This window comes from Trifolium pratense, linkage group LG6 (assembly GCF_020283565.1).
Source record: "Trifolium pratense cultivar HEN17-A07 linkage group LG6, ARS_RC_1.1, whole genome shotgun sequence".
Lineage (NCBI taxonomy): Eukaryota > Viridiplantae > Streptophyta > Magnoliopsida > Fabales > Fabaceae > Trifolium > Trifolium pratense.
In genome coordinates this window covers 262,664-274,927 of record NC_060064.1, presented here as the reverse complement: position 1 = coordinate 274,927, position 12,264 = coordinate 262,664, and the positions used below count along the sequence as shown (strand labels likewise).

At 35.4% G+C, this 12,264-nt stretch overlaps 1 protein-coding gene across 9 annotated transcripts; it reads left to right on the top strand.

The window, feature by feature from the left end:
- Nucleotides 1-2,416: 2,416 nt before the first annotated feature.
- LOC123889521 (protein LATE ELONGATED HYPOCOTYL) lies at nucleotides 2,417-11,526 on the top strand. Of its 9 annotated transcripts, none has more exons than XM_045938885.1 (9): nucleotides 2,417-2,548; nucleotides 2,697-2,783; nucleotides 3,023-3,048; nucleotides 3,226-3,427; nucleotides 3,511-3,622; nucleotides 3,721-3,782; nucleotides 9,006-9,230; nucleotides 9,326-10,762; nucleotides 10,848-11,526. In XM_045938885.1, the coding sequence occupies exons 4-9, from the start codon at nucleotides 3,389-3,391 to the stop codon at nucleotides 11,238-11,240; spliced, it is 2,268 nt and encodes a 755-aa protein (XP_045794841.1). In that variant the 5' UTR covers nucleotides 2,417-2,548; nucleotides 2,697-2,783; nucleotides 3,023-3,048; nucleotides 3,226-3,388; the 3' UTR covers nucleotides 11,241-11,526. The 9 variants fall into 9 exon arrangements, with proteins under 9 accessions (XP_045794841.1, XP_045794840.1, XP_045794847.1 ...); XM_045938891.1 differs by having other exon boundaries at nucleotides 2,429-2,548; nucleotides 9,329-10,762; XM_045938887.1 differs by having other exon boundaries at nucleotides 2,430-2,548; nucleotides 3,232-3,427.
- Nucleotides 11,527-12,264: the final 738 nt, after the last annotated feature.

The following is a 12,264-nucleotide window of genomic DNA, read 5'->3' as shown; positions in this document are numbered from 1 at the left end:
GATCCTTCAGTTTTGACAGATTATACTTCGAAATGCAAATAGAAGATGGATTTGACATTTCTCCAAGTATTTAGGAGTCACAACGATTTTTATCTCAAAGTTGAGGGGTATTTTCAAAGAATTATGTATGGCTAAAAAGTAAGAACCAATAAATTGTCGGGCTTGAGATTCAAATAATTTCGGTGGTGAGTATTGTTAAGAGTTTACAAAAGGATCGACATGAAAGTATGCCTAGATGGTAACTCATACAAAAGATTAAAACCTCACTAGCACTCGAATGCAAGGTTAAGATTGAACATGCTTACTGATAAGCAAATAAGTGTGCGAATGTGATTGCTAATTTAAAATTTGGGACGTGATCAAATGTGATAATTTATAGTGAACCCTTGCAAGTATTTGTGCTATATATTTTTGGATGTTTTTCATATTATGAGTTTGATAAAAAAAATTAACCCCAAAAGGTGGTGTGATTTATGCCTCCATGAGTGGTGATTTATTAACTCAATTATAGTTTTAAAGATAATATCACTTTAACTCCAAAAACCACCATATTTAAAGTAAAGAATGTGTGTAAGTTGAACTAAAACCGCAAAAAACATGATATATATGTTTGATGACAAAAACATTTAATTTTAAAATTTGGAGATTATTTTTGTCGACGTGATAAAAAAATAAGGAAAATGCTCTTTAAAAAGTTAGTAGCATATTCTTAATTAAACTTTATTAAAATAAGAAAATAATAACTTGTGTTCTAAGTTAAAAAAAAATCAAATATAGAAATATAATTTAAAAAAACTCTTTATCTAATATGTTAAGAATTTGAGTAAATCAGTAGAAATATTAAATATAATATGAAAAAAATTATATGCAAAGACCGACATTCATTTGTTCACCTTAAAATTATAAACTTATAACTACCAAACTATTTAAAAAAAAAATCTCTTTAATGCTCGATTTTTATTTTAATGAGTGTTGGTAACAAGTACCCGGACACTCTTTAAATATTTTATTTAAAATTTTTTTTTGATTAAAAAGTGAAATTTTTCAATTTCTAATATACCACACATTTCGATAATTTTTTTACAAAATTTTACTATTTAAAATGTTTAAAAAGTATCCAAAATACAAAATACTCGTTAGCATTTTCATATTTTAATTCATTTTATAACTTGAACATTAAAGAAGAGAACAATTCTGTGTCAAAAATAAGAGAAGAATTTATGGAAGAAGTGTGATAGGGGTGTACATGGGTTGGGCAAACCCGGTCGACCCGGTCAAACCCATCCAATCCAACCCAAAAAAGTGGGTTGGGTCGAGCAAGTGGGTGAATATGTATTTCAAAAATGAAAAACCCATTAAAAAAATCGAGTTTCGGGTAAAACCGGACCCAACCCAAAAAACTCACTAACCCACTAGTGCTATGTTTTTTGAATTTTTTTTTATGAAAATACTAATTTTTTTTTTCATTTGATTATTAAATAATTTTATATTGAAAATAAGTTATACTATTTTTTACGAAAATATAAAAAGATTGAATAATTTTTATGAACAAATATAATAATTTTTCGCATTATTTTTTTAAAATTTTAAAAAATTGAATAATTTTCATAAACAAATATAGTGATTCATGGTTTAGTCATTTGATATTAAAAAAAATAAAAAAATCATTTTGATAACACGCTATCCAACCCGTAAATTAGTAGATTTACACAAAAAAATGGATGATTATTTTTTATAGTGAAAAAAAGTTACCCTATTTTTCAAGAAAATATATTGATTGAGTTATTTTTTATGAAAAAATATTATGATTCAACATTTAGATATTTAATATAAAAAAATAGAAAAATAATTTGGGTAACCTACAACCCAACCCAATCCAACCCGGAAATTAGTAGATTTACCCAACCCGGCCCAATGTTATAACGGGTGGTTATTTTACTAAACCTAACCCGGAGTACCATATGTGGTTTGAGTTTTGGTTTTGACCAAACCCAACCCAATCCGGCCCACGTACACCCCTCAGTGTGATTGCATGATCTCACAGCGAACCTGCACGCGTCCTTGAAGCGGTTTCTGAAAAGTGAATGCCACGCTGTCTCAAAACGAAAGCATGAGGCAAGACTCTCCGTACAGAAGTAACCGGACGCAATCCCTTGCCATTGACACGCAAGCAAAGATTGGTCCACAATTGACAGCTGGCGACACTTTTTTACGGACCAAAACCAAAGCCCAAAGTGTTTGTGGGTGAGATTTCACTTGGAATGGAAAAGACCACAAAAAATATATATAATTAATAAATTTGTAAAAATAAATAAGGAAAAGTGCAAGGTGGGCGTTTGTACTATCAGCCACTAAATTCATGCCACTTGTCGAAATCGTACGTATTTTGCCCTTGAGGCCTTATCGACCTCAAATTAAAATTGATAACAAAAAAAATTGAAAATAAGGGTCGAAATTGTAGTGGCTGAGATTGGTTGTGAATGTTGAACAGTTGGATGTGGATGCTTCTGGTCTGTGTGTGATGTAGTAGTAGTAGTTAGTTGCAGAGGTTGCTCCCTCCTCCATTCCTCTCTTCGACTACTTCTTCTATTCTATTATTATTATTATTATTATTATTATTATACTAACTTCTCCTTCTCCTTCTACTACAATCTCTTATCTTTCATTTTGTTTCTTCCTCCGATCCAAATACTCAGATTCGCTTCTGCCGGAAATGACTCGTCCGGCTGAATTCTCATGAACGATCGCACTTACAAACTTCTTCAACATGACTTTGATACGAGGTACTCTTTGCTTTTCCTCTCTTTTTTTGAATAGTTTCCGAGTAAATTTAATCACAAAACCGATTGTTCATTAATAATTATTAACTTTTTCTGGATTGGAATATTGAAGGTGAAATTGACTTGCTTTGTGATTAAATTTTGTCGACAAATCAATGAAATAGGAAAATGAAAATTGAACGGAGTACTAGTTAGATAGAAGTGATGTGTATACTAATTTTAGCTGTTTCCACTTTTCCAAGGTTTTGGTGCTGTGCAGTTCGTTTTGGTGAGGATCCTGATTAAAGAATTATGTTGCGGTCGATTCTTATAATTTGTTATTATTATTATTATTATTATTCGTAGGGAATGAATGTTTATGGTTTTTTTGAATTGCTTATTATTATTATTATACCAAACAGAGACGGATCTCTACCTATTTGTTTTTGCTTTCTTTCTTTTGCAGTAGCAGTAGCAGTAGCATCAGCTTTTGCTTACTTTGACTACTACAACAACGGCTTTACTATTTGCTGTGCTTCATGTCACAAAAAACAAAAGGAGGTATTATTTTTATCCACTCTTCGTCAGGGAAGATCTGAAACAGCGTTAGCAGCTGCACACGTCCTCTCATGGACGCTTACTCATCTGGAGAAGAAGTGTTTGTTAAGGTCACTTTCATTTTTCTACTTTTATTTCTCATCAAGAATAATAATAATAAATCATCTAAGTAGATACATACTACTATTTGCAGACAAGAAAACCGTATACAATCACAAAACAAAGAGAAAGATGGACAGAAGAGGAACATGATAGATTTTTAGAAGCCCTCAAGCTATATGGCCGAGCATGGCAGCGCATAGAAGGCAATATATTTTGTTTTCTTCAAAAGAATAAATTCATTTTGTATTTCCCACCCTCTGGCCCCCCTTTGCTCATGTTTTACTATTGTTATGTTATGCAGAGCATATAGGAACCAAAACTGCTGTGCAAATAAGGAGCCATGCCCAAAAATTCTTTTCAAAGGTTGATTGGTACCCTCTCTCACTTGGGATTATATGCTGAAAGATTCATTTACTTGTTTCCATTCAATTTATGCTTTATTTTGACCTGCTGTTGATTTATTAGTCAGTTTAGTATATTAGTATTTGATTCACTTTACTCAATACCATTCAAAGGCATGAAGTAGTGCTGCAATCTCAAATTAAAGACCTAAAAATTCTAACAATATGAATAACTTTCATAGCAAAATTCGCCACACTAAAAACCACCGTTTCTTCACATTAAAATAGTATGTTGAAAAATGGTCAGTACTTGCTATATGGGTTTGTCAGGCTGGTTTTAAATGATCATTGATGAATCAATATGGATCAAATAATGGATTAAGAAAACTAAATTCATTTGTTGGGAATTGAAATTCGGCACATTGAGCAACAAGAAATGGAGGGCAGATATGCTTTAAATGAAAACAAAATGAAAAACAAACCAATCACACCCTTAAACTGATAATGTTTTCATATTTAAATTTAAAAAGTATCAACTACCTTTAACGTGGAAGCTTTTTTTATCATATAGTAGGTGATTGAGAATGAGTGATGCTCCTGTACACTTGATAAGCCGCCATGTTTTGAGTCTTATTGTCTACAAAAATCTTGTAGTGTCTATAGGAGAACCCACCCAAGTTGTGTCAAATACATGTTATGCTTTGCCTGAGAGGCTCCATTAGACATCCGAATGAGTGTCTCTTGGGGGAGACATGAACCTATACCAAAAAATGCAACTTAGGGTGCATTTAATTTGTTAAAAAATAAGGGACTGGACAACTCTAGTTGTACTGTGTGAGAATGTAAAACTGCTTCTGGGGCTGAACAAATTGGGGAGCAAGAGCTCAGACAAAAACTGAAATTCTTGTCCCTCACCAAACCACAAGGCAAGTTTGTGTTTCAAGTATAAGTTGTCTAAAATATCAAAATAACATTTTGTCTACCAAACATCGTGCATGACAAAAATATGTTCAATACTTAAAATGTTTGTGTTGTTCTGGTAGTACTTACCTTTTGCAAATCAAACAAACCCTTAGAGATACACAGTTTACTGACAAGCTTCTTTAGTGTTCATTGAACTGCCACATGCTCCTGCAATATCAGTTATTTTAAAGTTGTACAAGTCAAGGATATACTTTCTTTGAGAAAAAAAAGTTACTCTTCTTGCCCATCCAAGAAATTCTTCAAACTATCGAGATCTACGGAATGGAATAGTACGTTAAGAAAATATTATAATAATGTTACAAGAATTTTGTGGTGAAACATTTTTGGCTGCCTCTCCAGAGTTCTCCTCACTCAGGCGCCCCTCACCAGCCGTTTTTCAACTCTATTTGTCATTGCCTCTGGCAGTTCCGTTTCTCTCATCTCTGTTGCTCGGCTTTGCCCTCTGTTACATTAGCATATGGCTCTCAAACAAAAAGTTCAAGGCAGTGCTCAAACACATCCTGCTCCTAACGCTTCCTTAAATTTTGTGCTTTTTGTTCCAGGTTGTCTTTTCAATTTAATATCTATTTGCAAACTCACTCAGATTGGTGTGTGTATGAATGTTTGGAACATGACACGAGTCTTGAGTATCATTTTAACTTTCATCAGGAGTTGCTTTTGTCTTTGGTGCTTCTCAAACACTTCCACATTAACCCTTATGTTATCCTAGTCTTGAGAAAATGCGTCTTACGGTTCCCAATTTCTCCAAAATTTCGTCTTTCGAATGCTAGTCTTGTCAGTTACGTCTTACTTCTAGTGGTTGAGTTAATAAAAGTGCTTATCACTTTTTGCTCTGGTTCACTCCGATATTTAGAGGCCTGGTTTTGTTTCTTTAACTTTAGGCTATTATTTTGTCCCTTTCATTGATAATTTTCTTACGTTTTACATACACCGATAGCACAGAACTGATAGCGAATGCGTCCTCATCAGTTATGGTCTGCATTCATCTCTCGGTGTCTTTGGTTGCACATGTTTTGTTCATGACTTCACTCTAGGTAAAGATAAATTGTCAAATTTCTCAAATGTATTTTTCTAGGTTACCAAAATGGCCGTTAGTTTTAGACTTCCTCCTTCTTTTCTTCTTCTGTTGTACTTGATGCCAATTTCATCTAGGACCTTCTTCATATTCCTCCAATAGTTGCTTATGCTCCACCTCCTTTGCTAACTGTCAAATTTTATATTGGGCCTAACTCATCCATACAAAACCGGCTTGTAAAGTGAGTGTTGCCAAAGCTATATAAACACTACACAGGCCATATCTCTTAGCAATGTGGGACTAAATCCACCCCTTCACACCCAACACAATGAAGGTGTTGGAGGCTGCAATGAAGGCAACTCAAATGCCGCAATTAGGCATATGGGGGCGGATCACAATGAAGGCGGAATATCCAACACACCCCCTCACGCTCGGGCCCAATGGGCCTGAAGCGTGGACGATGCGGGAAGCCCAACAATAGATCAAGGATAAGCTCTGATACCATGTCATATTTTATATTAGGCCTAACTCATCCTCACAAAACCGGCTTGTAAGGTGAGGATTGCCTCTAGTATATAAACACTACACATGCCATATCTCTTAGCAATGTGGGACTAAATAGGCTGCAATGAAGGCAACCCAAATGCCGCAATTAGGCGGACGAGGGCGGACCGCAATGAAGGCGGAATATCCAACACTAACTTACCAACATCAGACTCAAATTCCAACTGAACTTCATTCTATTTCTGTTGATTCTCTAGCCTCATTTCCTGCTCCAACCACCCTCCCACCTACGTCACATGCACTTGAACTTCCCATTGGATTACATACAGGTATTCGTTCATCTCACAATCCTCATCCTCTCCAAATTTGTACTTTTTATTATGATTGTGTATCTCCTCTGTACTGTCCTTTGTCTCTGCTTTGGTGTTTATTCCCAAGCCTATAGGTGGAGTCATAGCTGGTCCCAAGTGGCGCTAGATGATATTGGATGAAATTGAAGTACTACACTCCAACACAACGACAATCGGGAACTTGTTCTCCTACTTTCTGACAAGACTGCAATTGGTCATATTGATTGTCAAACCTTTGGTCTAGATTATAGTCATATTGATTGTCAAACCTTTGGTCTAGATTATGGTCATATTGATTTTGTAAAATTCGTATTCATTATAATGTCATTCATGACTTGTGCACGGTGAAAGATTTGATGAAGTCTTTCGTATTAGACAAAGCCTAATTTGTTTAAGACATCGCTTTTGGGGTCTAATGTTACTTTAGGCAGTGATGGTAATCCACCACCGTGAGAAGAGTGTTAAGTTTCTGACTACCACCGGATATAATGCTAACTAGTATTCATAAGGGGAATGGAATGACCAATTCACCCTCCCCAACATGTATGGTTTTGAAACTTCAAAATTGTGAAATAAAACCCCCTTCCTTTCCAAGTCTGAGATTTAGTAATCTGACTTCTCTAAATTGAAGGGTTTACCTTAGAAGGAAAGGCAACAGGTTATATCCAATCAATGTCTATAACTCCTCACCTTTTTTCTTGTCAGTTAAATTCCTTATTTTAGAGGAGCCAAATCCTTGACATAGTCCATCCATTAGATTTTATTTCTAACAAGAAGTGACTTGAGCCTGCCTATGAAACCACCTTCCTTTCCAAACAACACAGCAAACTAAATCTCAATCTTCCACCACATTTAGTCCCAAATCACAACCTAATCCCAACGCTGTGGGCTACTTGCTATACACAAAGTTACACATGAAGTTTAAAACTGGTAGGAATAGTACAGTTGTCGATTGGGAAAAACCCACCATCTTTGAGGAGATAGAACTCTCAACATACCTAGAACCACTCCTTTATTAGTTAACTATTTTCAATCATGTAGTATGGAGTGAGGGGGAGTTTTGGTAACCAACTTAATTAATCATGTCTTTAGTAAGCACGTATCATATAAGATTCTATGTACGAGTTTTTATAGATGAAGAGAAAGCGAGGGTACACTCTACATAGTTTATGCATAAGATGTTTCTATAAGCTATCTTGGAGAGCTTATGAAAATAAGTTGAAAAATATATTGTTTACAAGCTCTTTCAAATATTTACACAAATTATGTGGTAATATAAGTACAAATAAGTTATTCCAAATTCCCTCTAAGAGTGTTGGGAAGAAAGTTTGGATAGTAGAATTGTTATGCTTGATTTAATAATTTGATTTTAAAAGCAGAAGGTCCTTTCCAGGATTAAATATACAACTTAGATGCATGCCCATCTCATGGGGCTCTGTTTCTCGCTCTAATATAAAAATACCTTTTCTGGATTTGATAACCTCCTTTTACTATAAGGCTTTTTAGATTCAAGCTATATATTCCCCTAAATTCATGTTTAATTCTTCTTTTAGCATTAGTCAAATTTTTTTCCTTCTTCTTTTAACATCTACAAATTCAGAATTACCTGGCAATGTCCAATATGTTTGTTTCTGACTCCATGATTGTTTTATCTAGTTATTGGCAGAGTCAATTTTGGCCCTTTGGAGCATCAACCGCCAGAAAAAGAAAGATTTTTTGTTGAAAGAATAGTTTTTGAGAGAGAAAAAAATGGAAGTTTTAAAAAAGAAAATTAGGTTTTTAGTTTATTAAACTTGCTTTTGTGTTCGATTCCTATCAAAATCTTGGCCATGTTTCATGTTTGTGTACAAGTCAACAGTAGTGGTTGGTTTCTGCAAATCATAATATATGGTCATGATTCAGATAGATTACATTTGGCACTGTCTGCTAATTAGTGGAGACTGTTAACTGACATGTCTTGTTTCATATGACTGCTTAACTGCACTTTCTGGCCCGGATAAGTTGAAGCCAATAACTCCGTACATCATTAGAGTCTATAATGAACCAATTAAAATGTATCTCTTTTCCATTAAACTAAAATGAATTTCCAGCTCACACACTCCTTATGAATAATGCACGACTACACCTATAGTTGATTTATTTTCGTATCTCGTTGGTAGAAAATTTGTTCATTTGTTTAGCTGTCTTGGAAGATAATACTCTATTAGAAACCATGTATCCAGTTGATTCTGCTTTATACTTGAAATCATTGGAATGTTAGTATTAGAAAGAACTATTACATAAATCTAGACAGTATTTTGAGAATCAATATTCAACTGCTCCAATTAATGCTTTTCAATTAATTTTGTAAAACTTCACCTGCTGAGTATTGTTTTACAACTTTTACTTTCAGTTGGAGAAGGAAGCACTTGTAAAAGGTGCTGCATTAGGACAAGCTCTTGACATAGACATCCCCCCTCCACGGCCCAAAAGAAAACCAAGCAATCCTTATCCTCGCAAGACCAATGTTGGTACCCCAACATTACATAGTGGAGCAAAGTATGGAAAGCCACTTATTGCAGTTGCATCTTCGCATGGTAAACAGGCAATGGATTTTGAGAAAGAATCACCTCCAGAGGTTAATATTATCTTTTTTATAACTCATTTGTCATATAAATTTTCTGTGCTTTTTCCTTTCAATAAAACCATTCTACTTGTTTTTTTATTTCTTAGAAGCATAAAGATGAGGAAAGGCCAACAACTGGAAAAGAAAATAACAACGAAAATTGTTCAAAAGTATTTACAATCCTCAAGGAGGCACCCTGTTCGTCTGTCTCTTCAGCAATCCAGAGTTCAATCTCAAATTTAGTGCCACAAACAAACTCCTGCACCTTGAGGGAGTTTACACCTTCAGTGAAAGAGGTAATAACTCGAGATGAAACAAACAAATCTTTTCCTGCTACTGAGATTGAAAATCAGATGTTGGAGATAGATGATGGCAAACAAACACATAAGACTGATGGCACTTGTAAAACCTCTAAGTTGGATAATTCCTGTTCTCCTAAATCGGTTCAAGTTGAGAAAACAGATGGTCTTACTTCGGCATTAACAATAGATGAGATGCAAAGTAATCAGAATTACCCAAGACATGTCACTGTGCACGTTGTTGATGGGAACCTTGGAACTAGCACTCAAACTCCATCACAAGATATGTTGATTCAAGACTCCACATTTCAGCCAATAGGAGGGATTAATGGGCAACGTAATCTTTTCACAAATTCAGCTGCATCAAACACAAGTGAAAGTCAAAATAACATGGCACGATCCTCTATTCATCAATCATTTCCTCCTTGTCCTCCATTTGCACAACATAATCATGATGATTACCAATCCTTTCTCAACATGTCTTCTACATTTTCAAGTCTTCTTGTCTCTACCTTGCAGCAACACCCTGCAGCGCATGCTGCAGCAAGTTTTGCTGCTACATTTTGGCCCTATGCAAATATAGAAAGTTCAGCCGATTCTCCTGCTTGCTCTCAAGGAGCTTTTCCATCTAGACAAATTGGTTCACCTCCTGGTGTGGCAGCTATTGCAGCTGCTACGGTAGCTGCTGCAACTGCATGGTGGGCAGCTCATGGACTGCTTCCTTTGTGCGCTCCACTCCATACAGCTTTTGCCTGTCCTCCTGCATCAGCAACTGTAGTTCCATCAACGAATCTTAGTGAAGCACCACCGAAGACAAAACAAGGAGATATTACACTACAAAATCCTCCTCTGCAAGATCAGATATTTGATCCAGAAGACTCGGAAGCTTTGATAGCTCAGCATTCAGCTGCCAAGTCACCAGCTGTTTCTTTATCTGAATCTGAGGAGAGTGGAGACGCCAAATTAAATACTTCATCAAAGGCCACTATTAATCTTGACATAAACCGACCAATTTCTGAAAACCCCGATCCCAACAAAATGGAGGGCAGAAAACTGGTTGACAGGTCTTCTTGTGGTTCCAACACAACCTCTAGCTGTGAAGAGACTGATGTGCTAGAGAAGGATGATAAAGAAAAGGAAGATTCCAAAGCACCTGAGGCAGACCATTTAGCCACTGATCCTAGTAGTCGTCGATATAGAAGCATTAGCAACCTTATTGATTCTTGGAAGGAGGTGTCTGAAGAGGTATCACAGTGTATTTACAATGACCTATATTTTAATGTATTGTATGCATGTATTGCTTCTGTCCTTATGCCAATGTTATTTACAGGGACGACTTGCCTTTCGGGCTCTATTCTCCAGAGAGGTGTTGCCCCAAAGCTTTTCACCTCCTCATGATTTGATAGATAAGGATCTACAGACGGACAACATGAAGCATAACGAGCAAAATGTAGACGACAGAGATCAACTTGACAGCATGAAATGCAGTTCTAATTGTGACATGGTGCAGCAAAACCTACCATTTGTACAAAATAACAATGAGGAGGATGGCCTGCTAACCTTAGGTCTTGGACAAGGTAAGCTTAAGACTCGTCGAACAGGGTTTAAACCGTACAAAAGATGTTTAGTAGAGGCCAAGGAAAACAGGGTTGGAACGGCTTGTAATCAAGTTGAAGAGACGGGTCCCAAGAGGATACGCCTGGAAGGGGGGAGTTCTACTTGATGCTTGATATATGCATGCAATCACGCAAAGAAAATCTTTGAGTTTTGCCCATCATTTCCAACTCCCCTTGCTCAGTGTTTGTACTGTTTATTTTCTAATTCTGCAGCTATCGAAACTTGTTGTGTAGGTGTGTGTACCATATTAAATTACTACCTACGTTCTTTTACTTTCTTGGACTGATGTTACTGCAGTTAAAAACTCCGCTAAAATAGCCTTAGAGAAGAAACCTTAAGTACTGTTTTGAGCATTGAAAATTAAAAGTAATTTATGATCATCCTTCATTCTACCACTTTCTTCATTTTACTTGTAGTTGTGTGACATCTGTAATAACTATATTTTTTTTCTAATACAAACGCTACCCTGATTGAACAAAATAACTCATGGACAGGATGTGCTTAGTATGTCGATATGCATATTTTGGGGGATGATACAAGGTGCTTGCTTGCGTTCTTTCACTCATTTTGGAAAAACTTTCTTGACACATGTTTCTCGAATTTAAAGTTTTTTTTTTTAAATGACTACTTTTTTAAACCGTAGTAAGTATCGTGTGAAGAATTTTCTTTTTATCAAACTCTACTTTTAATATACAAAAAAATAAAAATAGGAAAATGTTGCAATAATAGCAAAATTATTTTGGTTTCTGTACTAGTTACGTACTTACATGAAGCTTATTCTGTCAAAGATGCGGGATTTAAGTTGATTTACTCCAATATTTACTACGGTTCTCACTTGACTGTTGGCACTTGTGTTAGAACAATGACATTGGGTATTCCTTTCTCAAAACGAAGTTTACAAATATATTAGATTAGTCGATTAATGAGAGTTCATGTTCAACTACTAATAAGTAATAACTACCTAAGAGTGTTTGGATGAGGGATTCCAGAAATTCAAGAGATTTTAAATACTAGGCAATTCAATTGCTTCAATTGAATTCGCTTGATTTTTAAATTCCATTATTTGGATAAAGTGGTGAAATTCCATCAATTGTAAAATTCTTTGTTTGAGTAATGTAATTAAATTTCCT